The 27,873-nt window shown below is 40.5% G+C and overlaps 1 protein-coding gene across 1 annotated transcript; it reads right to left on the bottom strand.

The window, feature by feature from the left end:
- Window positions 1-900: 900 nt before the first annotated feature.
- Window positions 901-27,873, bottom strand: LOC307253939 (plasminogen-like; the record flags this gene model as incomplete). The annotated part of the gene is made up of 17 exons (XM_080032162.1): window positions 901-1,056; window positions 1,779-1,839; window positions 6,868-7,008; window positions 7,711-7,782; window positions 11,773-11,887; window positions 12,233-12,326; window positions 13,284-13,432; window positions 13,510-13,682; window positions 13,823-13,973; window positions 17,241-17,362; window positions 20,509-20,677; window positions 23,112-23,233; window positions 24,865-24,985; window positions 25,308-25,447; window positions 26,068-26,188; window positions 27,382-27,486; window positions 27,825-27,873. The coding sequence occupies 17 exons, from the start codon at window positions 27,871-27,873 to the stop codon at window positions 901-903; spliced, it is 2,061 nt and encodes a 686-aa protein (XP_079888288.1).

The raw sequence follows: 27,873 nt of genomic DNA, 5'->3' as shown, positions 1-27,873 counted from the left end.
ACTAATTTCAATGGTGAGAGAAGCAACGTGTGGTTATAATTTATTGCAGGCAGCATAACCACTAGCTAACAAGTCATAACCCATGGTCATAATCAATTTACTGTATGTTGTATTTACTTTAATTTGATCCTCAATGCTTTTATTCCTATTGTAGAAAAAAATCTGATAAATCACTCGCTCTCTTTCTCTCGCTCGCCCGCCCGCTCTCTCTCCCGTGCGGTAACGTTAGAGCAGCAGCATGTGGAGTTACAATTAGTTTCATAACAGGTATCAATAGGCTACTCCTGTCAGTGTTAGATAACCTACACAACACTAGTTCACTTACTGCTGAAACAATAGCAACCATTTACAACGTGATCACAGGCTTGTGGTAGTCTGGCTGCGACGTGGACACAGCATATCCTTAGCTAACGCTCAGCAGTAAGTCATAGTCAGCCTGTAAACATGCCATCACTCCCGTCCATATTTCTGTTATCATTTAGTTTTATTTTCTGATCCTTGACTTGTCACGATCACAATTCTAAGTGTGTGTCCCGTCATATCCACATGAATATATTTTTACAAGTGTCCAAAATAGCACTAAAACGCATTAATTTCTATTGTTCGAATGGACCGCTCTCTCCCCCCTCCCCCCCCCCCCCCCCGTGACGTCACGGCCTTGTACCTTTTTTTTAGATGCGGATGAACAATTCTCGCACAAAAATAGCTCCAGAAGCCACTGTGATGTATATTTTTAAATAATTTTTTTTTAAATCGAGTAGTTGAATTTGTTTCCTATATGCTGTTTAACTGGGGTCTCTAACCTGCACATTGCTCTTTAAGTATTTTTAAACAATGAACCGTCATTTTTATGGACTATCACATTTGAAGCTCTAGTAATATTTTCAAGGTGGAAAGTTTTCAGTTGTTTTGGATGGTGCTGTCAATCCAGTCCATGAAGCCGGAAACTTGAGTGTAATAAGCCCAACCGGGATCCCTGCATGTTGTCCTTGATGCCACACCATGTAGGACATACCCGTCCTGGGACTTACACACCATAGGACCCCCACTGTCCCCCTGCAGGTAGAAAAAATATTAAGTTAAACCAGACCTGGGCATTGTGTGGCCCGTGGGCCACATCCGGCCCATTGGCTGTCTCTGACTGGCCCGCGTGAGGTCAATGGAAAATTAAGAATCAAACGTAAAGTAAATGGACTCCACTTATATAGCGCTTTTCCCTGGTTTTTCACAGACTCAAAGCGCTTTACATTGTTTTGTACACATTCACCCAATCGCACTCACATTCATACACCGATAGCAGCAGCTACCACACAGGGTGCAAGCTAACTATCGGTAGCAATTCGGGGTTCAATGTCTTGCCCAGGGACACTTCGACATGTGGCGGTTAGGCGGGGGATCGAACCTCTGACCCTGCACTCCAGAGGCGACCTCCCTGCCCACTTCGCCACTGCCGCCCAATGTGTAAATCATACATGGAATACAACGGCATTGCTTTTATTTTGAAGGCAAGTTTATATTTTGCACGAGTTTATGCAGCTTACTCTTCACTGGTTGTAAGTCGCAATTCAAAAAAGGAGAAGAAGCTTGTATGTTCGCTGTTGAAGTGCGCTGCCGTGAGCTGCGCACTTAAAAAAAAGTGACACAGAGCAAGCTACACAGTCAACCTCCGCACTCGGGGATCGGCGCTCGGGGAAGGGGTAGGGGGGCGACAATATCAGACCGACAACCTAAGTACGTTCACTTGTCTGATATTGTCGACCCTCCCCCCCCCTTCCCACTCTCCGAGTGCCGGTACCCAACGAGTGCAGAGGTTGGCTCTGTGTGTGGCTCTCCCCTCGCCTACACGCAGGACACACCCCTTTATATTTTATATTTTAGTGCCTAACTTATTTATATTCATATTTCTGTAGAAAATCCAGCTCCCAGAAGGCTAAATGATGTCAGCCATTATCTCCAAATTATAGACTACAAGACATGCAGGACACACAGGAGACAGTTGTTTACAGAGAACAAAAATCATCAGATTTAAACTTCCTCTCAAAGTTTACCAGATTGAGACATTTTAACCTTAAAATGTAAATAATAGCCCAATAATAATAATAATCAAAATGTAATGGGGGGGTGTGGGGCAGGATCTGCTCGGTGGATTGTTTTATCCTGTACAGAGGACAATACAAGTAATAGATAATAATGAACAAAAATTGTGTTGCAGTGTAGGATACTTATTTTTATTTGTTGTTATTTTCATTATGTTAAAGTCACTATAATGCAGGAAACAGTGGCTCTGAAGCTCAAATTTTCTGGGGGTGAACCCCCAAACCCCTCACTTTGGTTTCGGAATAACAGGTCTCTAAGTTGGGAAGTATGGCCAAGGTTCCCCTGCTTCTTGCACATTTTGTTCACAATTGCTATGGTAAATGTTGATTTAGTGGTATAATGTTGGCATTTTCATGGCTTTTTCTGGCTTTTTCTTTGCCATAACAATTATCAAAACCATATACTTTACTTCTTTTTATAAAAAGATACGACTAACATTGACCAGAATTGAGTTTAGCCTTTTGGTCCGGCACTCCACAACAGTCCCTGATTCTGATGTGGCCCTTTGGGGAAATTAATTGCCCACCCCTAAGTTAAACTGTACCTTTAGGTTCAGTAAGCGGAATGTTCAGTTTAGCTAACTTCCTGTCAGTGACTGCAGTTAACAGTCCCCTCGCTCGTCCCCACATTAATGCACTGTGGTCTTCAAGCAGCGAGTTATCTAGCATCATCTGTTTCCCCTAGAATTTTTTTTAGGCCGGGTGGTAAGAGCTGATGAAGAGTATGCGTGCCGCGTGCATATCAAATTTCTAGGAGAAATTGACCAAAACGAACCCCATTTGGGATGAGCCTCTTTTGACAGCCCGTTAAGAATAAGGGCAAAGGGTTATGCTTTCCCATTCAGTATGTTTGTACATTTGGTGTTTCCCACAGGATTTTTAGATCCTGCTAGGTGAGAAGGGACTTTCTAGGAGGGTCTGGGGGCATCCCCCTGCAGAAGAAAACCTTATCCTTTTAAAGTTAAATGCATCAATCTGGTGCACTTTGAGAGGCGAAATCTGATTTAATTCTGTGCTCTGTAAACAACTGTCATATGTCCTGCCTATAACTATTTCCTGTAATAATTTGGAGACACAAGCCATGTAAACTAATGACGAAAAACATGTGGATTTCAATAAAAAAACAATAAACACTAAGATCTAATATAGACAGGTCCTGTCTAGGACTCATTTCTGAAATAATGTGAATCACCTAACCTAGCCTACTGAAACATTTTGTTTTTATGCAAATAGCCTGGTTGAAAATAAATTAATTAACATAGGCTACACATCATGATTAGCCTATCAACATGTGTGCTACATAAGGCAAATTCCCTATTCCGACCATTATATTTCATCTAGCCTATATCTCAATTTAAAACATAAAAATAAAGTAGCATTGAAAATACAAAGAAATTAAGCTTGTAGGCCTACAATAGCCTGCTGTTTTCAAGATAACTTAAAGCCACTACGAGTAAGTCGGCACGTTGGCGACACCTTTGAACAAAAGCGGTAGTATTATTACGACGCCAGCTGTCGTGAAGCTGTTTTCTAGCTCGTGCAGGCAGCGTGCAGGGCGTGCAGATTCAAATAATCAGGAAGCAATATGGTGCGTGTCCGTGTGTTGAAAGCAAAGTGTGAGGGCACCGGACTCTTTTCGGCTCCGTGAGTCTATGGGTGACACAGCATCAACTAATGCCAGTAAGTGCTAAACACACCTGATTGCAATGAGTTGATGCATTGTCACCTCTCACGGAGCTGAACGAGTCCGTGTCCCCACACAAAGCGAATGAACGAGAGATGGCAGTTAGTTAGTATCACGATGAGGTAATGTGTTTATGTTGTAAATAATGACTATTTCAGATGAATAATGGTCATCTGATGATGCTGGTGAGGCAAAGTAAACTTTGTTTTAGTAGGCTACCGCTCATTCATTTAGGAGTAAACACTGCAGTCCATGCTGCAGTCTAGGTTCGCTGCGTGAAATTGTGTATACGTTGCTTGGCAACGCCCTCCCGCCCGACTATCACTCTCCCTTTTCGCTTTTCTTCATTGCATTTTCTTTTTTTTCTTTTATGGTTCAGCCCCGTTATCAGTCATTATGACGACAAACAACTGTCTCAAACAAGGCTCCCGCTCCCCTTCCCTCACCTGGAGGGATAGGCTTCTCAAATCGCGTAACTGCGCCACACTGAAATCTGTGACCAATACGGATATGTGACCATAGAGCATGCACGCGTGAACCGAAAATCGGACTGGGTGTACGACCAGATCAAATGCAGTAATAAAAACTATATAAAAACGTCTTTCTTTGCACTGATGGTCTCGTTTGCTGTTAAAGGTAATTTATGATTATGAGAGGAAACATGAGGCTGTTTAAAAAATATTTAAAAGTTACTCGTTGCCGCTTTAACAGTTTAAACAATAAATACATTAATATGTCCCTTGAAAATAAATTAAGGTTTTTCTGAGAATGTCATAGGCAGTAGCAGTGTGGCACTTCTGTAAACTTACTGAAACGAGTGCATGCCGTTTTTTTCTGCGCTATCTCTGCTGTTGATAGAGATTGTTGTGTTGCCAGGGCGACGCAGCGATTTTAACTTTCTAAGTTTTGCTCAGCAGTTTTTCCTGTTCAATGTCCCTGTTACTGAGTCCTTAATATCTCCATAGAGCAGGCACTGGGTTTGATTTTGCCACTAGTTCAAGACAGTAGACTGACAGTGCCGTGCAGACGCTCGAAAATTAGTATTACGGAATCAATGAAAGATTGATTTTAGAAGAAATAATAATAATTTAAGTCAGGCTGCTGTTAGCCTGGCGGGGCGTCTTGCCCCGCCAGGCCTGTCTAATGGTAGAGGAAACACTGATCTCAGATCCATAGGTGTGATAAAACATAATAAAAACCATCAAAACAGACATTGGGAAGGATTTTTACGTGCTCCATCGTTGTAGGCGCATACACATTCACCTATCTGTTGCTCTGCGCGTGCACCGTTAGTGAGACAGGTGCCGGCTTGTAGCGCTCTCTCTTCTGATTGGTTATCAGTAGTAGGATCCCCGAAAGGTTAATTTGCCGATTACAAGCAGAGCAAGTGACCGCGAGATCGGCTTTATGAAACGCGCACCCTATATAAGTGATCACTGTATGAATAAAGAGCGATTTAACACTTATATTAACGTTAATAAATCGCTTACTTCACCTTTAAGGAAACTGAAGAACATTGTAAAAGACGTTTGAAGTGTTTCTTACATAGCACATCGTTCCTCCTCCTTGAACAGTAATCCTTCGACCTTCAAAGATGTAGCTCTGGACCACAGCTTGCTTCAGGAGGCCGTAACCTCCCGTACCTGAAACACACATGCCTGCAGTTAGTGCCAAAATACATTTCTGACCCGCCGATATGTTATGAACTGTCCAGAGCTCTTAAAAAAGTTAAAAAAAAATATATATACACATATATATATAATCATTATTATGAATAATAAATGAAAATGTTAATAATAATAATACTTATTATTATTATTATTATTATTATTATTATTATTATTATTATTATTATTATTATTATTATTATTATTATTATTATGTATTAAGGAAGCTTAATTACAATAAGATAAAGAGATGGGATGGGAATAACTAAGTGTAAACTTCTTCCCACTCCTTTTCCAACATGTTATTCCAATTAACATTATTATATTATTTTTTGTGCGACAATTTCTGTTTTTCTTTTGTTTCTTTTATGTTCGAAATAAATATGTCAATTAATAAATCAATCTGTCTAAAGAGTTGTCAGCTTAATTGCACTGTTCTGTATCAAAATTAGATAATTTAATTCAAGGAAAATATAGACAGCCCCGGAAAAAAATTAGCAACCACTCCAAATTTTCAGTGTCTCTTGTTTTACTCTTTAAAGGCATATGTTTGAGTAAAATGAAAATTTAAATTTTATAAAACAAACTACTGACAACATTTCTACCAAATTCGCAATTTAGTTATGTAGAGATAAAGATTTAAGAAAAATCCAGACTGGTCTCTTAATTTCTTTCTGGGGCTGTATACTGTACCTAAAGCACAAATTGGTCTTAACAAAGATATCAGTGTTGACCAGAGCACACACACATAAGACATGTTGTACTTTACCACGATTTTCTCCCCATCCACTGATCACACACAATGTCCCCTCTGGAACAACGGAGTCCTTCTCTGGCAGACAAGCTGGCAGGACTTTGTCATTTATACGTACAGGCCTGAAAGCACGCACGCACGCACGCACACACGCACACACGCACACACACACACACACACAGGATCATCAAGAACTCTGCAGATTTTTGGGCGCACGTGTTCCAAAACAGGCGCACTCTGGAGCCCTTTTAATATGAAGTTTCATGTCATTGTATGATGCATATGATTAATATTGAGTTCTGACAGAAATCCTAGTGCCTCCTTGCCTTTTTTTTTTTTTCTTTTTTTTTTTATACATTTTCGCTTGTGGGGAGTTTCATTTTGAAATAAACAAACAGGGAAATCGTAAAACTACAGTAAATGCTGCTGGTCAACAGAGTATTTCTCTATCAGTTAAAGAATAGAGATTTGAGAGAGAGACGCGCGTCTCCCTGGAAAAAATAGGCGAGGGAGGACGTTAGTAGAGCTTTTCGTATACAGCCAGGGTCACAAAGTGCTTTGCAATGTGCATAGAAAATAAAAGCATAGTAAAAAATACATCTAAGAATATATAAGTAGTACCAGTAGTTTAAGTTCTGTTAGCAGGATGATAAACCCAGCGCTTACCTCTCCAGTTTGATTAGCATTATATCGTGTCCGCTGGGTTCATGGAAAAGCTTCTCAGCCTTCCTCACTTGTATTGAATTCTCATAGCCCAAATTTGTGTGGCGACCCATATTCACCGAGAAATCTGAGGTGATGTTTGTCCTACAGGGCACAACACATATGTAAACATCGGACTAGTTATACAGGGGATGTGCAATTACGATATACAGTTGAGGACAGAGTTATTAGCCCCTCCCCCCAGGTATTTCCCAAGTGCTAAGACATTTTAACCCAGCTTTTCCAAACATCCTACTTACATTGTGGATGATTACATTATTTTACTTTGCACTCAGAAGCAAAAAAATAATTCACAAAAAAAAAATCTACCAGGGTCAAAATGATTAGCCCTCTTCATAACTGACCATCAAATTTGGATTCGCCAAAGAAGAATGCGCTGGAGCTAGTTTGCAAATGTATGGTAATAATTTCACTCCAGCTTCAACACAAATCATTTTTTCAAGTTTGACATGTTTGAAACATGAAACTAGCCTTGATAGCTGTCTCCACTAATAACAGCACGGGGGGTCCTGAATAGATGCTAGAGAGTTAGTGTTAGCCAACTAGCTCACAAGAGCTAACCCATGCAGTAAGCTGCTTAAACAAGCCAACTCTGCGTCACGGCAACAGCATGGAGGTGTGCTGTGGTGCCCCATGTGGCGATGCGGTGTTACTGTAGTGTAACTGTAGGGACTCGGAGGGACAGCTGCCTCCCGCGACATGACATTTTTTTCTCTGAGGTATAAACGGTGTGGCCAAATCTCTCCCAGTAGACAGTCCTGATGTATTTGTACTGATGTCTCTGACCTGTGACAATGAGCAGCAGAAACGACCCACTGAGGGTGAATCAGAGTTCCTCCGCAGCCATGAAAGTTAGACCTGGTGGAAAGACACAGAAAGAAAAGTATTGAAGGAGAAAATATTAAATATTATGGCCTGTTTAGGTATGTCAATCAATCAATTAATCAATCAATCAAACTTTATTTATATAGCACTTTCTCATAAGCACAAAGTGCTTAATACAACCCTCCCCCCTCCACATGACACACCCAGAGATATTCACACATGCTTAACCAATCCCCCCTCCCACCCATCCATACCAAAAGCGACAACTTTCCGAGAAATCAGAAATTCATTAAAAACATGAAGGAAACTGCACTGAGGAAACACTAGAGACAATAATGTTAGTTTGTCTAAGTCTTCAATTATGATATCATAATTGAAGATATCATAGTTGTATTTATCTTATAAACCACAAAAACCTGGAGGACATTATACAACACCTGAACTCCTCATCCTGTTGTCTTGACATTCTGCCCACAGGCTTCTTTAAAACAGTTTTTAGCTGTATGGCCTCAGATGCTCTACAAATTGTCAACATGTCCCTTCAGACAGGTGTATTCCCACAGGCCCTGAAAACAGCAGTCATCAAGCCACTCCTAAAAAAGAACAATCTAGATACATCACTCATGAAAAATTATAGGCCCATATCTAACCTACCATTTTTAAGTAAAATAATTGAAAAAGCTGTTTATCAACAGCTAAATAACTACTTAGCAATGAATAACTGCTTTGATGTCTTCCAGTCAGGATTTCGACAACACCACAGCACTGAGACTGCTCTGGTTAAGGTCCTCAATGACATCCATTTAAACACAGACAGTGGCAAAAGTTCTGTCTTAGTTTTACTGGATCTCAGTGCCGCTTTTGACACAGTTGACCACAGCATATTACTAGATCGACTAGCAAACTGGGTTGGACTCTCTCAGTGTTTCCCACTAATGTATCATTCCGTGGCGGGCCGCCACACTTTCATTTTGCCCCGCCACACTTTCATTTTTTTTTTATATATATGTATATTTTACTATTTAAAAAATATACATGTAGGCCTATACATTTCATTTGCAATGCGCAAGTTTCACTTGGAAACAATAGCATTTCCGCATAAAAATCTTTAACGTGTGATTCGCGCTGTGATCTCAAGAAACAATATTTCCTTCAATCATGGACGTATTATCAAAGCGCCGCTTGAGGGATCGAGGCTTCCATCTCCCCGAGTCAATCAGCCCCTCCCCCTGCGGTGTCAACACGCGCTGTGACTGTATTGCCTTTGAACACTCTAATTTTTTTCAAAGTAAACGCTTCGGACCCCGCGGGACACTCAGTTAAGAGCATCGAGGGGGCGCCGAGAGGCAGGGGCTGGGACAGACGGTAGCTCGCCTCGCGGCGGACCGTCAGCTCGATCCCGAGATCCAACTACGAGCTTAACTGCAGCAACTTTAAGATACGCTATTGGAGCTGGAATTACCGCGGCTGCTGGCACCAGACTTGCCCTCCAATGGATCCTTGTTAAAGGATTTAAAGTGTACTCATTCCAATTACAGGGCCTCGAAAGAGTCCTGTATTGTTATTTTTCGTCACTACCTCCCCGAGTCGGGAGTGGGTAATTTGCGCGCCTGCTGCCTTTCCAGCAGAGCACCCTCTGCTGGAAAGAATATTGTGAGCTATCCTTTCGTGATTGTAGTCACAGTTATTTGAGTACTAGTAATTCAACAATCTAATAAAACAAAAGGGCGCTTGTGTTCACTCTTTTGAACCACAGGTAACCACCACCTTTGCTTAATTTTTTTGATGGCTCAAATGTGTATCATAGAAAATTATTTATTCATTATTCAAACTCCATCTTAATCACCATTTATATAGGAATAGTGTTCCTCAAAGTACACCAGATTGATGCATTTAACATTTAAAAGGTACAACATTTTCTTCCGGGGGAGCATACCCCCGGACCCTCCTAGGGGGGTCGGGGTCCCCCCCCCACACTTTCAAAGAATTCTGTGGGAAACACTGCTCTCTGGAACTGTACTAAACTGGTTTGAATCCTACTTAAAGGATAGAGACTACTATGTGTCAATAGGCAATTTCACATCTGAGCGGACAAATATTGAATGCGGGGTCCCCCAAGGTTCCATTCTTGGCCCTCTTCTATTTAACATCTACATGCTCCCACTAGCTCAGATTATGAATAAGAACAAATTATGCTACCATAATTATGCAGACGACACACAAATCTACATAACCATATCACCAGGAGACTACAGTCCAATACAGGAACTGAGTAAGTGCATTGAACAAATCAATGATTGGATGTGCCAAAATTTCCTTCAATTAAACAACGATAAAACTGAAGTAATTGTCTTTGGTGCCAAAGATGAACAATTAAAAGTCAGCGCACAGCTTACATCCATTATGTTAGAAACTACACCCCAAGCCAGAAATCTTGGTGTTGTTGTAGACTCCGACTTGAATTTCAAGAAACACATAAAATCAATTAATAAATCAGCCTACTACCACCTAAAAAACATATCAAGAATTAAAGGGCTTATGTCTCAGCAAGATTTAGAAAAACTTGTCCATGCATTTATCTTTAGTAGACTTGACTACTGTAACAGTGTCCTTGCTGGCCTTCCAAAAAAATCTATCAGACAGCTTCAGCTAATTCAGAACGCTGCTGCTCGAGTCCTCACTAGGACCAAAAAAGTAGATCACATTACCCCAGTTCTGAGGTCTTTACACTGGCTTCCAGTCACTCAAAGAATTGATTTCAAAATACTGATGTTGGTTTATAAAGCACTAAATGGTTTAGGGCCAATATACATTACTGATATGCTGATACGTTATGAACCGTCCAGAGCCCTTAGGTCGTCTGGGACAGGTCTACTTACAGTCCCTAGAGTTAGGGCTAAACGAGGAGAAGCAGCTTTTAGTTATTGTGCACCAACAATCTGGAACAAACTCCCAGAGAACTTGAGGTCTGCTGCAACTCTCAGTTCTTTTAAATCGAGTCTGAAGACTTTTTTGTTTCCATTTTAACCTGCAATTTTAATTTTATTTGCTTCTTTTATTTGCTTTTAAATGTTTTATAATGTGTTTTATGTATTCTAATCTTGCCCCTGTAAAGCACTTTGAGGGGCCTTGTGTCTGAATTGTGCTATATAAATAAACTTGCCTTGCCTTGCCTTGCCTATCATTTTAATATATTTTGTATTTCCGTAAAGAGTCTCAGTGTCTCAATATAGTCGAATAATGTTTTACAATAATCTAGAATAATTCACATTCCTCTTTTTAGCTGAATTGTAATTGTAATTTGAACAAAAGACTGGCCGTTCATAAGTAGCCTTTGTAATGGTTTAGTCATTTTATTAACTGAGCTTTGTTTGCAGTTAGACATTGATTTAGTAAGAGGTTCATGCTCAGAGTAAAACAATCCAATTATCAATCCCATTTCTTTGAAATATTACGGTAACAGCAGATATCTGGAAAACCCCAAAAGGACATTCATATACATCAACCCTCGTCCTGAAGGAATTCAGCATCCTCAAAGACTCTTCTAACCATTGGGGCGACTGTGGATCAGGTGGTAGTGCGGCTCGGCCAATGATCGAAGGGTTTGCGGTTCGATCCCCACCCTGCCACTTGTGTCATGGTTGTTGTTTCCTTGGGCAAGACACTTCACCCACCTTGCCTGGTGTGAATGTCTATGACTGCTGTATGTTTGAGGTGGTGGTCGGAGGGGCCATAGGCGCTGAATGGTAGCCACGCTTCCGTCAGTCTGCCCCAGGGCAGCTGTGGCTACTATCGTAGTTTTCCACCACCGGTATGACTGTGTGAATTAATCGAACCTGGAACCCTGTAAAGCCCTTTGAGTGCCTAGAAAAGCGCTTTATAAATCAAATCCATCTGGATAAAAACATGTTCTGTGTGATGAACTAACCGGGGTAGGTTATAGTTTGCAGTATTACAGAGGACTTTATTACAGATATAAAACTGTATCATAGTTTGAAAATGTTTCAGAATTGTTCTACTTACGGGTTGCGGAGGCTGACTTGCCAGGGCCATGAGTTAGGGTTGGACACACAGCCGCCGACCATGCGGAATTTACATAGGTTTGGTTGCTTGAATGGAGTCCCACACTTCAATACATCTAACAAACAAACAAAAAATATTTTAAAAAGGTTCACTCACAAATTTTCAAAAAAGGATGGGAAACACAAACATATTCAGTAGTCGCATCTTAGACTAATTTAAAAAAAATTCAACTTGAATAATTTTTTTTAACCTTTATTTTTTACAGGTGTAGCCCAATGACACCGGAGACTCTTTTTGGGAAAAAAATTATGTTTTGACAATCCACCAAATATTTCTTTATATTTTTTCCTCTGGATACTGTTCCTTTTCTTTTTATGGCCTGACTGTCTGATATTGTCATTTGTAAAGCCAGTCCACATAGCTATAGTAGTAACAGTTATGTTTTGTACCGTTGACTTACCACATTCACGGATCTCACAGAAGTCCCATTTCTTATTCGGGTCAGTCGTGTAGCACCACGGTCCGTTTTCATCGTCATCTGGGTTTCTGCAGCTCTGTAAAACGATGCAAAGGAGAAATGAATACATTGTAGGGCTGTCCCCAAATACCATTTTACAGGCCTCTAGTAGTTGTTGTTTTTTCCAAGCGAGTATTTGAATACTTGTGCTAAAAAAACACACCGTCAAAGAAAACATAAACACAACTATCCCAATGTAGCCCACTACCGGAAACTGAAAATCACCGGTTGCGCTTGGAAAGGTCAGCGGACAACTAGGTCAAAATAATTTTATATTTCATTTCAAATGAGCGTTTAATTTGTATTTTACAATTGTTGTATAACTTGTATATCTTAATATTTTTGCTGACAACATATTGTAGTTTCAAAAATAACGAATATTCCGAATTCTGAATTGAGCTTCGAATACTAATTTAACAAACACATACTCGAATATTCAAATAATTCCTAATACATTGTAAACTATTTGAGTAACAATAGTGTGTTTATGAAATCCGGAGTGAGTAATCATTACAAAATCATGGGGGTGTTTTGAATTATTTGAATATTCAAGTATTTGTTTAAGTTAGTATTCCAAACTCAATTCAGCATTTTGGAATATTTGTCTCTTATTTATTTTCATCCTTTCTTTTGTTGCAAAAGTAGCTTCAACTGCAATATACTGTATGTTGTCAGCATATAATAATTACATATACAAATTATACAACAACTGTAAAATACAAATTAAACAGACATTTAAAATAAATTATCAAAATATTTGAACTTTGACCTAGTTTGCCGCTGACCTTTCACAGCGTGACCGGTGATTTTCATTTTCGGGGAGTAGCCTACATTGGATTAGTTAATGTTGTTGTTGATGGTGTGTTTTTTTTAGAACAAGTATTCGAATACCCGCTCGGAAAAAACAACAAGTATTTGAGCCTGTAAAATGGTATTCGGGACCGCTCTACAAAATCATTGCATTAAATTGGTTCATGCAGGAACAGACACTTACATTGCCCTCCAACCCTTTGGTGGGGTTTAATTCTGGGGTGTGGCCGCTGTGTTTGTGAGGTGTCTGAGCACTCCAGGCCTGGCATGTCACACCGTTGGCCGTGACAGAGGTTGGGCCCCGGTATGATCCTCCATTTCCAACCTTACAGTCTAACAAAGCATCACAGATAAAAAGAAATGTTCACAAATAAAGGTAAAAAAAAAACTGTAAAAAAACTCAATCTGACACAAAAGTTTAGTCAGTGAGTGACCTGCTTTTTCCGTGTGTGTTTGGGTTGGTCTCCCTGAAGTTGGGCATTTCTTTAAGTTGCAGTATTCCCAGAGGACCTTAGAGGCTGTGGTGTGACACCAAGGGGCTTTGTCTCCATCAGGGTTCCTGCACAGATTCCCCCTGAGGTCCCTGTAGAAAGAGAGAAATCCTGGAACTTCAGTAACAGTTTATTATAGCTAAGCAGCATGTCATTCTAGCTAAGCAGCATCCTCCAAGGTTTTGTATTTTACTCTTGAATCTATCCATTCATCCATCCACTAAATACTCACACTGTGGGGTAGTTCTCTTGAGTTACATTATGTCTGTGAGGAACCATTGAGCTCCAGTCTTGACAGCTCCTCCCACTGATGGTCTCTGACATTCGGCCACGGTAGCTTGAGCCGTCCCCCTCATAGCAGTCATTCTCAACCGGGGTCACTGCTGTAAGAGGGAGGAAATCATGCTAGAATAATCACAGAAGCTACAGTGGCCTTCAAGGACAAGAGCAGTTCTAATTTCTAAACAATGCACCTGATGACATTCCAACCATGATGCTTCCAACATGGCGGCCACTGGGCCTTGGTCCAAGGTATGGAGAAATATGGACATATATGAGACCCTTTCTAAGAGAAAAAAAATCATTCTAAAATTTTTTTTTCAGCTATTATGCACTAAATTAAACGTACTTATGGATATTATAATTACTTTCTACAAAATCTGCTAGGAAATAAAACACAAAATTCTACACACTGCAGGTTTAAGTCCTACTCATGCTAACGTCCTACGCATACTAACATCCTACTCATACTCATTCTGACGTCAATTTGAGTATGTTATGGATATACAGTCATATGAAAAAGTTTGGGAACCCCTCTCAGCCGGCATTATAATTGACTCTGCTTTCACAAAAAAAATATAAAAGTGGTATGTCTTTAATTTACCAGGAACAGCCAAGTACTGGGATGTTTTCCAAACAAAGATTTTTTGAAAAGCAGTATTTGGTTGTATGAAATAAAATAAAATGTGAAAAACTGGCTGTGCAAAAATATAGGAACCCTTGTGGTTTTGTTGATTTTAATGCCTGTAACAGCATGTAAAACTGATGACTTTAAACACAAAGTTGGTTGGATTATGTTGTTAAGCCTTGAACCTCATAGAATTGTCTGTTCAATTATGAGAAAATGTATTTTAGGTGCCTAAATGCAAGTTCCACTTCTCTTTGACTCTCTGCAGAAGTGAGACAGAATGCAATCATCAAAACAGCTCCCAAAAAACTAAGACTAAAAACAAAGATTATTCATTGTCATGGTTTAGGGGAAGGCTACAAGATGCTTTCCCAAAGGTTTCAATTGTCAATTTCTACTGTAAGGAACGTTGTCAGGGAATGGAAGGACACAGGCACAGTTGCAGTTAAACCCAGGTCTAGCAGACCAAGAAAAGTACAAGAGCGGCATATGCGGCGGATTGTGAGAATGGTTGCACACAACCCAAAGATCACCTCCAAAGACCTGCAAGAACATCTGGCTGCAGATTGTGTATCTGTACATGGTTCTACAATTCAGTGCAATTTGCACCAAAACATCTGTATGGCCGGGTGATGAGAAGGAAGCCCTTTCTGCGCCCTTAGTTCATTCTAGAGCTAGCATCTAGTCTGCCCTGTGCATATGAGGCTATAACGTGCCCAATAAACCACTCGGCCGAGTACGTGGGTACAAAATAAAGTATTAAAAAGGCACTTCCGGTTTAACGGGAATTCCCGGGATCTCCCGGGAGGAGGCTCTTTTTTCCCGGGATTTGAAAAGGCTCAATTCTGGGAATTTTCAGCAACCCTAGTGGCTACTATTACAGTATCTCACAAAAATGAGTACACCCCTAACATTTCTTCAAATATTTAATTATATCTTTCCATGCAACAACACTGAATAAATGACAATTTGATACAATGTAAAGTAGTCAGTGTACAACTTGTATAACAGTGTACATTTACTGTCCCCTCAAAATAACTCGACACACAGCCATTAATGTCTAAACTGCTGGCAACAAAAGTGAGTACACCCCTTAGAAAAAATTTACAAATTGGGCCCAAAGTGTAAATATTTTGTGTGGCCACCATTATTTTCCAGCACTTCCTTAACCCTCTTGGGCATGTAGTTCACTAGAGCTTCACAGGTTGCAACTGGAACCCTCTTCCACCCATTTATGACAGCATCACAGAGCTGGTGGATATTAGAGACCTTGCGCTCCTCCACCTTCTGTTTGAGGATGCCCCAAAGATGCTCAATAGGGTTTAAGACTGGAGACATGCTTGGCCAGTCCATAACCTTTACCCTCAGCTTCTTTAGCAAGCCAGTGGTCGTTCGGAGGGGTGTTTGGGGTCGTTATCATGTTGCAATACTGTCCTGCGGCCCAGTTTATGAAGGGAGGGGATCATGCTCTGCTTCAGTATGTCACAGTACATGTTAGAATTCAATGAACTGTAGATTCCCAGTGCTGGCAGCACTCATGCAGCCCCAGACCATGACACTCCAACCACCATGCTTGACTCTAGGCAAGACACACTTGTCTTTGTACTCCTCACCTGGTTGCCGCTCCACACTCTAAACAACATCTGAACCAAATAAATGTATTTTGGTCTCATCAGACCACAGGACATGGTTGCAGTAATCCATGTCCGTAGTCTGTTTGTCTTCAGCAAACTTTTTGTGGGGTTTCTTTTGCATCATCTTTAGAATAGGCTTCCTTCTGGGATGACAGCCATGCAGACCAGTATGATGCAGAGTGCGGCGTATGGTCTGAGCACTGACAGGTTGACCCCCCACCCCTTCAAGCCCTTCAGCAATGCTGGCAGCACTCATACGTCTATTTTCCAAAGCCAACCTCTGTGTACGACGCTGACCACGTGCACTCAACCTTCGTAAACTGGGCCGCAGGGTGGTATTGCAACATGATAACGACCCCAAACAAACCTCCAAGACGACCAGTGGCTTGCTAAAAAAGCTGAGGGTAAAGGTTATGGCCTGGCCAAGCATGTCTCCAGACCTAAACCCTATTGAGCATCTTTGGGGCATCCTCAAACGGAAGGTGGAGGAGCGCAAGGTCTCTAATATCCACCAGCTCTGTGATGCTGTCATAAATAGGTGGAAGAGGGTTCCAGTTGCAACCTGTGAAGCTCTAGTGAACTACATGCCCAAGAGGGTTAAGACAGTGCTGGAAAATAATGGTGGCCACACAAAATATTTACACTTTGGGCCCAATTTGTAAATTTTTTCTAAGGGGTGTACTCACTTTTGTTGCCAGCAGTTTAGACATTAATGGCTGTGTGTCGAGTTATTTTGAGGGGACAGTAAATGTACACTGTTATACAAGTTGTACACTGACTACTTTACATTGTATCAAAGTGTCATTTATTCAGTGTTGTCCCATGGAAAGATATAAAGAAAAATGTGAAGAAATGTGAGGGGTGTACTCACTTTTGTGAGATACTGTACATCTACGGTGCCCACCATCTTTACCATTGTGTACTTGAGAAAGACACTTAACCTCAAACTGCTCCAGGGGCGCTGTACTATGGCTGACCCTGCGCTCTGACCCCCTCTAGAGTGTGGGAATTTGAGAGGGGATATGAGAAAATATTAATTTAAATGTAACCAGTGACTACTAAAGTAACTTAATCTAACTAAATATCATCATTGTTGATTGATGTCCTACCTTGATTGATGTCCTCACAGGTCGTCACATTGCAGTACTCCCAGCGAGTTCCAGGGTCAGTAGTGTAACACCAGGGTTTGGCATCACCGCCCGGGTTCCGACAGTAATTGTTAACAAGGCCTCTGAAAAACAATAGAAAAAAAGTAAGTAAGTAAAATGTATTTGTACAGCGTTTTTTCACAGACAGGGTCACAAAGTGCTTTACAATGTGCAGAGGAAATTAAAGCATAGTAAAAAAAATATGTTTGCATTAGAATCTTCACATTCAAATAGACTTAAAGGTAGATAGACAAGACATGGACTTTAATTTGCTTTCATGACTAGGGCTGTCGCGATAACCGCACAGATGAAATACTGCAATATTTTCAAGCCAATCGCAGAGCATGGGCGGTCACCGCAACAACCGCACGTGACGTCCATGGACCTGTTATAAAAGGTGACGAACCCCCGTTTTTCAAAACTCATATTTGGAAAGAAGATTTGAAGACCAGATCTTGTTTTTAAAAGGAAATTAATTGTATTTATTAAAATCATATACGAACATTTAATAAAACATTTTCCTTCATTGCAAATGAACAGCAGTACAAATAGACCGAACTCTGATGTGTTTACTACAGACTTTATTCCTCTGCTCCACTGTGATCGCTCTTGCTGTCATCTCTCTATGCTCTGGTTCGGTCGCGGGTCATCCTCGCTGCTGTCCTCGGCATCTGAGACGCAACATTTATTTAATGCTCATAGTTAATCACATAGCCTAGTGCTGAAACGAAAGCTATCAACGCCGTGGTTTAAGGCTGAAATGATAACCTGGGCACGTTACAGTTGTCGTTTGGAAGGCTTCCGCGATCTCCGTTAGTTTCACTTTACAGCCGATAAAGTTACTATCACAACGACCGCATGGACAGCGTTTAAACAAAGCCTCCCATTCTTATTATCATTAGGGCTGTGATGCAAATGATGAAATCTAAACATTACGGCGGCTGTGGTGTGCGTAAAAGGAAAAGCGCAGTTGGCAATCTGATCTCTCCTTACTGCCACAGCAAAAGTCGATCGCACAGCCGATTCCTGCCTCTGACACGTTGACTCACAACATAATGATTTGAGGCTTTGCATTGGTTTTTGCGATGTCCCGTGCCTCTTTTCTCTCCACACAAAGTATTCTCTCTCCCATTGCACACACGCATGCCCCGGCCGCTTCCGAGAGCACAGACAGTGTTGGTTCCAACCGATAAAAAAAATAAAATAAACACAACTGAAGCTATGTAAAGCGCTTTGAGTGCGAGGAATGCACTCTATATATTAAATATAGCCTATTATTATTATTATTATTATTATTATTATTATTATTATTATTAAGCTGAATGGGGAAAAAAACCCCGTCTTATATTCGGGACAAACAAGTTGACTTAATACATATAGACCTATAATTAGGCCTAAAAAAGGGGTGGAGCAATTATATCGCATACCGCACGGTTTAGCTACCCTGACTCACCGCACGGGGTATTCCTTCATTGCGACAGCCCTATTCATGACATAATTTGACACAGCGCCTCTTGGCACACAGTGGACTGGAGGAGATCCTGAAATCCTCTTTTAAACTGAATTCAGAAATCGATTTTAAATCGTGACCCCAGGAATCAGAATCGAATCCAATCGTGGGATTCCAAAAAGGTTCACCGCCCTCCTATGAATACATTTCTATTCTGTTAGAGTAGCCCTCTAGCCTGGTCCTACCAGACCATCGTACTTCATTTCATTTGTACAGAAGGTCTGGAATCGCTCAATTGACAAACGTTAACTCACTTGAAGGCGGGTGTCTGTTGAAGTTTAAAACTATTGGATCTGCCCAAGTGCCACTCTGAATCTGCCAACCAATCGCATAACATTTGGTTGTGACTAGGGATGGGTCCGATCCAGTATCGGTATCGGGTCCGATATGGGCGAAATCTACGGATCGGATATCGGACTGACAGCTCCAATATAAAATCCGATTTAAAAAAAAAAAAAAAAAAAAAAAAAATTAAATTAATTTAATTTTTTTTTTTTATTCTTTTTTTTTAAACTATGAAAGGGCGAAAGCCCCGCGCGAGCAGATGCCGACGTTCGGTGGAGGGAGATATGATTTGAATACTCGTTCTAAAAAAACACCAAAGTCTGAGTTTCTTACTTTTTCCCATGGAAGCGAACAGAGCTGTTGTTCCGTTCCAAATCAGCTGTGCCATCGTAGCTTAAACTACTAAAAGTTTATTAATCCATCCTGGAACATGCATTTTCGGGGATTTATAAATCCATACAAAAGATCCAATATTGATAGTCTTTTGTATCCATATTATATCCATTGTTGACCGCGTATTCCTATGATGCAAGGCAGTCACTGTTGATTGGCAATAGCAGCACTGCATAGGGAATTTAAACAAACAGCTAAGCTAAGCTAATGTTAGCATTTCGCCGAGCACTGCTTTCCCTTCCGAGATCACGCTAATGTTGTGGTATAAAGTTAAGGGAAACACATATGCTGATATTCTTCCTCCCACTCTGTATTCCTACTGCGCTTGGTGCCGCTTTTAGTTTGCCTCGCTCTGACAATGTCACGTAGCCAACAGCTGATGTATCACCGATTGCTCTTTGAAAGGACGGTGGCCAACTAGGTCAAAGTTCAAATAATTTGATAATTTACTTTAAATGAGCATTACATTTATATTTTAACAATTGTTGTATATATAACGTGTATATCTGAGTAGTAATATTTGCTGACAACATATATTGCAGTTTAAGCTACTTGTGCAAAAAAAAACATAAAATATATAAAAAAATATATATATATATATATTTGGAATACTGAATTGAGCTTCGAATACAAACTTAACAAACAAGTTTTTCGATATTCGAATTATTCGGCCCTAATGCATTCGTGTATATTTCTTGCTCAGAATTGCTTAAGCCTTCCTAGCCTTACACATAAAGTCACCACAAACAAAGAAATGTACAATAATTATGATATCGTATCGGACAGTATCGGTATCGGCCGATATCCAAAACCCAGATATCGGAATCGGATCGGAACTAAAAATAGTGGATCGGTGCATCCCTAGTTGTGACGTATGTCATGCGCCAGCTTCTGAGCCACTCCCTCTGTTCGCTGATTGGATTGGCAGAAATCTGGCTGAGAACACCCACTAATGTAGCACAGACCCAGACTGACTACTGAAGGGAAATGAAAATTAAGCGGAAGTAGGTAGGCAGGCGGTGCCAGGCTAGTAGCTCTTACTTGCAAGGGTAGTTTTTGGGTGTATATTTGCCAGAGTGCACCGTTTGATCAGACCAGCTCTGGCAGGTTTTGCCCGACTCTGTCACAGCAATCGTTCCTCTGTAGTTTGCTCCATTGTCCGAGGCACAGGTCATCTCTGGCACGAAGGTGGAAGGGACATGCTCAGATGCTGAATAAAAAAGAAAATAATAATAAATTAAAACTGCGAGCAGTGATGACCGGGCCCTCGCACCTCATCGTGCTGGACGCCGTCCCGGCCGGCCTCGGCGCTCCGGGCGAGAGAACGCGCTGCGGTATCCTCCTCTTCGGAGCGCGCGGCACAGTAATACCTGTCACCGGAAGCGCGGAAGTTGCCGCGACGCGCTCGATACGGATGCGAGGACAACCTCGGGCCTGGGCTCTTACCAGGCGGGTGAAGTTTGGAGCGCATGGGACAGTGCAGAGCAAAATTATAGCGACTTCCTGTTTCGTGGCGACGACGCCGAGAAACTACGAAGGCCACGGAGCCGACGGAACCGGCTTCCCGTGTTATCGTTGTCTCTGGACCTCCCTGAGCTGCTCTGAGGTTGATTTGATCAAGTGTGTAGGACTTGAAGGTAAATAACTAGCATGCAATATTTACTTTGCCCAGCAGTTGGCGCTCTCACTTTTTCTTAATATTATTGTGTGGGCTTACTCAGGCCTTGGGTCTCATTAAGCATATCAGATGTTGAGAAGATCAGACTGAGTATAGTGGAGTTACAGCTTCTTCCTGTTTACTGGCGAAGACGCCAAGCTACAGCGAAGGCGTTTTGACAGGTGGCGCTCTCACTTTCTATGAATATTAGCGTGCAGGCTTCCTCAGTTCTTCGGTCTCATTAACCATATACAATTTTGAGATGATCAGACAAAGTATAGTGAAGTTACAGCGACTTCCTGTTTAGTGAAAAAGACGCCAAGCTATGGCGAAGGCCTTTCAGCCAATGGAACCAGCTTCCAGTTTTATCATGGTGGATGTCTGTAGACCTCCCTGAGCTGCTTTGAGGTTGATTTGATCAAGTGTGTAGGACGTGGAGGTAAATAACCAACATTCAATATTTGCTTTGCCCAGCAGGTGGCGCTCTAACTTAGTATGAATATTAGCGTGCGGGCTTCTTCAGGCCTTGGGTCTCATTAGCCATAAAAAATTTGGAGAAGATGAGATAGAGTTTGGGTGAGTTTGGCCAACTTCCTGTTTTTTTGGCGAATACTTCCTGTTGATTTTGGGGCGGGGCGTCAAGAGGCTTTTTTGTTTGTTCTGGGATTGTACATTGCTGTATAAAAAGTGTGGTTCTAAGTATACCACAGCCTGAGTTATGATCATTCAAAGGGTTCATCAGGTTAATTTTTTATGTTTTTTGGCGAATGTGTCGCCCGTTCTGCAAGACGGTTATTCCGGATAAAACAAGCTTTCGGGTATATCATCTTCCATGTCGGAGGACTTACCGTATCATATTTTTTTTTGCACAAAAAGTTGTTATGAGTCCACTTTACTCTGCAATCCTGCAGAGTAATGTGGAGTTTTGACATTTGGCGACATTTTGGCGAATATCGGCTGCCATCTCGTCATAGTTATTCGGAATCAAACAAAAACATTTTGGTATGTATTCCATGTCATGTGAGTGTCCCTAGAGTTTTCGTTCTTCTAAATATGTTCCTGCTAGGAGTTAATACTTTTTGAACATTTTGATGATTTGAGAGCCAGAAATTCACATATTTCAAATTAAAAGACTTCCTGTTGATTTTGGGGTGGGGCTTCAAGAGGCTTTTTTGTGGGGCCTGCAAAGATACATTTGGGGTTTAAATGAGGTTCGTTTTATGATGTGTGGGTCAACTTGGACCCCAAAAAGATCCCTGGTTCTCTTATAAGTTTGAAATCTTTCCGCAATTTAACATTGGGCAAGTGTCTTTAGTATTTGAGAAGTGGTTTGACGTTCCTGCCGTAAAATCTCTAGGAGCCTTTCGTCGAAATGCGAAATGATGGTTTTGGCGGTTTTAGGCACGAAATCCAAAATGGCCGACTTCCTGTTAATTTTGGCCCAGGACATAAAATTGGATTTATGTGCGCCTTGGGCCATTACATGGCGTCCTAAAATTTCAGGCTTCTATCCCATTTTTTGAGCATGCATTTCCTGAAAAACTGTTTTGGCCACAGGGGGTGCCGTTTTTTTTGGAAATCAACGATTAGTTACAATTTTTTGCAGGATTAGAGTTACCGCAAAGTTTTCCAACTATTGCACCAGAAGAAGTGGGTGAAAAGTGCGTTTAAACCCTAAAAATTAACGTAATAATAATCTGACCGATTTCAATAGGGTCTTCGCACACTCGGTGCTCGGGCCCTAATAAAGAATAAGAATCCTTTGCATTTCAATAGGGCTTCGCACCGGTCGGTGCTCGGACCCTAATAAAATTTCCGGTGCGCAGGGTTAGGGTGCTGATTTCAACACTAAAAATATTGTAGACATCCGGGTCTTCCTAACCATACTAAATATGGCCACAAGAATCAGGACATCCTAAATCTTTGTTTTCTACCATACTAAATCGTAGTATGGATATTGGAAGGCAGCCTTAATAAGAGGTCTTACCACAGGCGGGTATGTCACAGTGATCCCAATATGGGTCTTTGTTGGTGACGAAGCACCAGGGTCGGGGCTCATCTCCATTCGGGTTCCTGCAGTAGTTCTCCTCAAGAAACGATTCTGGAAAACTGAAGGAATAGAACCAAAAACAATCTTTGAGATACAAAAGCAATGTTTTAACTTAAAAACATTTGTGAAAAAAAACTTCTCCGCTCCTCCCACTAGAGTTAGAATTATTAACGAATGAGCTTATGGTAGGAGAAGAATTAATGGGGATATTACCAACCCAAAGTTTCCACTAACTCAGAGCAAACATTCTCTGAGTTGCCTCAAAACCCGCTTCCTGAAACACCCCTCTGGTCACTTCTGACAATTTACACTGTGTTCCGAATTATTATAAGGCAAATTAGATTTTCCAAGATTTTCCTAAATAGTCGATGCAAATCACAGTCAGCATAATTTTCAAGTCATCAACCGTTAGAGTATATTTCGAATTTTATTGAACAAACCTCCAAATAATAAAAGTATTTTTTTCAAAAATATAAAACTCCAAATGCACTGTTCCAAATTATTATGCACAACAGAGTTTCAAAACATTTTATAGGTTGTAAACAACTAAAAATGGTCATTTGTTGAATTTGCAGAATGTGGAGCTCATATTTAGTGAAATCAAAAGCTATTTCAATCAAAAACATCTTAACAGGCCAAGTTACATGTTAACATAGGACCCTTGATATCACCTTCGCAATTTTTGCATCCATTGAACTTTTGAGTTCTTGGAGAGTTTCTGCTTGAATATCTTTGCAGGATGCCAGAATAGCCTCCCATAGCTGCTGTTTTGATGTGAACTGCCTCCCAACCTCATAGAGGTTTTGCTTGAGAATGCTCCAAAGGTTCTCAATAGGGTTGATTTCAGGGGAAGATGGGGGCCACACCATGAGTTTCTCTCCTTTTATGCCCAAAGCAGCCAATGACACAGAGGTATTCTTTGCAACATGAGATGGTGCATTGTCATGCATGAAGATGATTTTACTACGGAAGGCACTGTCCTTCTTTTTATACCACGGAAGAAAGTGGTGAGTCAGAGTCTTCATGTATTCCTGAGCCCAGTGCAACTGTTTCAGCTTGTGATCATTGTTTAGGGGTGGCCCGAATAATAGGTTTATGTACAACTGCAAACTTCTGGATCCTCCACCTTGAGGTTTGCGGGACTCCAGAGGCACCAGAAGCTTCAAATACCTGTCTGCTGCTTTGTGATGGCATTTTAGCAGCTGCTCTCCTATGCCGATGAATTTGTCTGGCAGAAACCTTCCTCATATTACCTTTATCCGAACGAACCCGTCTGTGCTCTGCCACAAATCTCTTCACAGTACTGATGATCACACTTAAGTTTTTGTGAAATATCTATTGTTTTCATACCTTGTCCAAGGTATTGCACTATTTGACGCTTTTAGGAAGCAGAGAGATCCTTTTTCTTTCCCATATTGCTTGAAACCTGTGGCCTGCTTAATCATGTGGAACGTCCTTGTTAAGTAGATTTCCTTTGATTGGGCTTACTTAGCAAACTGATTATCACAGGTGTCTGAGATTGATTTCAATGATCCAAAGCGCCCTGAGACACAATACCATCCATGAGTGTAAATTAAATACAAAAAAATTAAATGTTTATGACACTTAATTCCAATTTGCATAATAATTTGGAACACAGTGTAGTTATTCAAGAAAAGGGTTTGGGAGGTGTACTGTTCTTTCGTCTTACCTGTCAGGCTTGTAAGAGTGGTTGTGTGGCGTCTGGGAGTCCCAGCGTTGGCAGGTAAAGCCGCGTTCCGTAGTGGATTGAGTCCCTCTGTAGTTCTCTCCAGTGCAGTGTTTACATTCCTCTGTAAAATAACAGGATATTCACAAAACCGCTTTGCTCTATCTATCTATCTATCTATCTATCTATCTATCTATCTATCTATCTATCTATCTATCTATCTATCTATCTATCTATCTATCTATCTATCTATCTATCTATCTATCTATCTATCTATCTATCTATCTATCTATCTATCTATCTATCTATCTATCTATCTATCTATCTATCTATCTATCTGGCAGTTTAAAATGTAATTTAATCTGATGTTGAAAGTGTTACTTGCATGGGAAGGATTTTTGATCTCAATGGGATTCACCTATATAAATAAATAAATACATTTTTACCAGTGCAGTTGGGTAAATTACAGTATTCCCAGCGTGTGTTGGGATCGGTAGTGTAACACCACGGTGCTTCTTCGTCTCCCAGAGGGTTTCTGCAGTAGTTAGACTCTAAATATCCTGGGGGATTGTTCTCTGGAATGTATCTGCAGTTGAGGGGAAACAATCAATCAATCACTAACCTTTACTGTCACTCAAAAGACACTGAGGTTTCCCTATTTAATGTGACAATGAGCGAGCACAATACACACAATTACAAGGATAACATATAATGAACAGAGAAAACAGAAATACAATAAGTTAAACATTAATATACTGAATTAACCGACCTTGGGTACCTTGAAATGTGCTATATAAATTCAAATTATTATTATTATTATTATTATTATTATTATTATTATTATTAATTTCAATAAAGTATATCAAATACAAAAAAGAGCAAGAATAAAATAAGATGAAAACTAAATGAACAATGAATATCAGATGTGTAACATTCAGAAATCATAGATTTAAATAAACCAAAAGTAGGAAGAGCAGTCATTTGTAAGTTGCACTGCAGAAAATTCCACGAGTTAGGGGCACAACATGAAAAGGCAGACACACACACACACACACACACACACACACACACAAGCAGTCATTCCTAGGCTGGATTGAGCTCAGGGGAACCTTTAGGAGGAGTGCATGCACAAACAGATTTAAAAGCATATGAAGCAATATGGAAAATGACTAATAATGAGGATTATTATATAATTTAAATACAAACTTTGCGTTTGGTTTGTGTGGTTTTCCTGCTGCCCATTTCTGACATGTCTTTCCGGATCTCGTCTCGGCCTTAGATCCTCTGTAATCTGTTCCTATTCCGTTCACACATTCCAGGAGGTAGACTAAACAAGGAAAACACATACACACCAAATACTCAATGAAATGAACCTGCTCACACACACACACACACACACACACACGCACACACACACACACACGCACACACACACACACACACACACACACACACACACACACACACACACACACACACACACACACACACACACACACACACAATACACACCAAAGGACACTATCAACATTTTATTATTCAATCAAATTAACCAGCTATTAAGTTAAAATGTTGTTGGCACTTGAAAATAAATCATTAAACCTTCACTGCACAGTACAACTCGAAAAATTTGAATATCGTGCAGAGGTTCACTTGCATGAATTATTGCCTCAATTCCAATTCATTTCCCATGATATTCTAATAATATGAGTTTCACCTGTGTATAAACTATTATTATCCGTTGGACAAAATATACGAGACAATTAATTTATTGAGTCATGTCACTGATGTTAAGCCCCAAAGTTTGAGTGACAGTTTGTTCAATGTGTGTGTCCTCAACTGACTGTTTGCAGACAAACACACAGTGCAAACATCACTGTTTCTGGTGCACAATATATTAACCACAATGTAATCAAGCCTGAAAAAGTATCAAGTAAAATCAAAATTATGAAGAAAAAGGTACAATAATAAAATCATAAGAGTCAGGGCTACTTATATAGATAAATAATGATGATAGATAGATAGATAGATAGATAGATAGATAGATAGATAGATAGATAGACTTGCCATTTTTTTCATATAAGGTTGAGCTACTTCTGCGATGGACGATCAGTGTTTTAGAGTTTTCTGCTGTTGTCCAACATTGTTCTTTCTTTCCATCGAACATGAAAGACCTGACAACACAGAGCAGGTGTCAGGTTGGGATGACAAGCTTTTTTTTACACAAAATAGAAAGCATAAATATTAGATACAGCTTTACATGAAACATTGATATTGTAATCGAAGTGTAAAAGTAAAAAGCATTGTGGATTTAGTAGTTCTCTCCTTTGCAGTTAATACATTCCTCTGTAATTTAACAGAATATTCACAAAACCGCTTTGCTACATCTGTCTGTCTGACTGCCTGTCTGTCTGTCCGTCGATCCATCCATCCATCTATCAATGTAGCAGTTTAAAAGGTAATTTAATCTGCTGTTGAAAGTGTGATCTTACTTGCATGGGAAGGATGTCTCAGCCTCACATTTCGCAGCGCACTGTGTCGCGGAGTCTGCAGGGTACTCTTGGTTTAGAGAGGGGATCCATGCTCCTTTGGTTTTAGTGTAGCCATCCACCTCAGTACTGCTAACTGAAATCACAAGTAAATGTATGTAACAATGAATGTTTTATCTGTTGCTTTCATCTTAGTTAATGTGTTTTTTTTACAACTCTTCCTGTTATTTGCTTTTAAGTTATTTGCCTATTGTTACATCTGGCCAAGGACTGCTGATGGAAAATAGCCTTCTGGCTAAATCTGGCATATTTACAGAAATGTTCTATCTATCTATCTATCTATCTATCTATCTATCTACCTATCTACCTATCTGTCTGTCTGTCTGTCTGTCTGTCTGTCTGTCTGTCTGTCTGTCTGTCTGTCTGTCTGTCTGTCTGTCTAATTAAATTAAATGTTATTATACAATATCTTACCAGTGCAGACCAGGGCTCCCAGACAGAATGCCACTTTGAACAGGTCCAT

The sequence above is a fragment of the Ammodytes marinus genome (assembly GCF_949987685.1).
Source record: "Ammodytes marinus genome assembly, chromosome: 8".
NCBI classification, from domain to species: Eukaryota; Metazoa; Chordata; class Actinopteri; order Uranoscopiformes; family Ammodytidae; genus Ammodytes; species Ammodytes marinus.
Note: the sequence above shows the minus strand (reverse complement) of the source record. Positions and strands in the feature narration are given on the sequence as shown.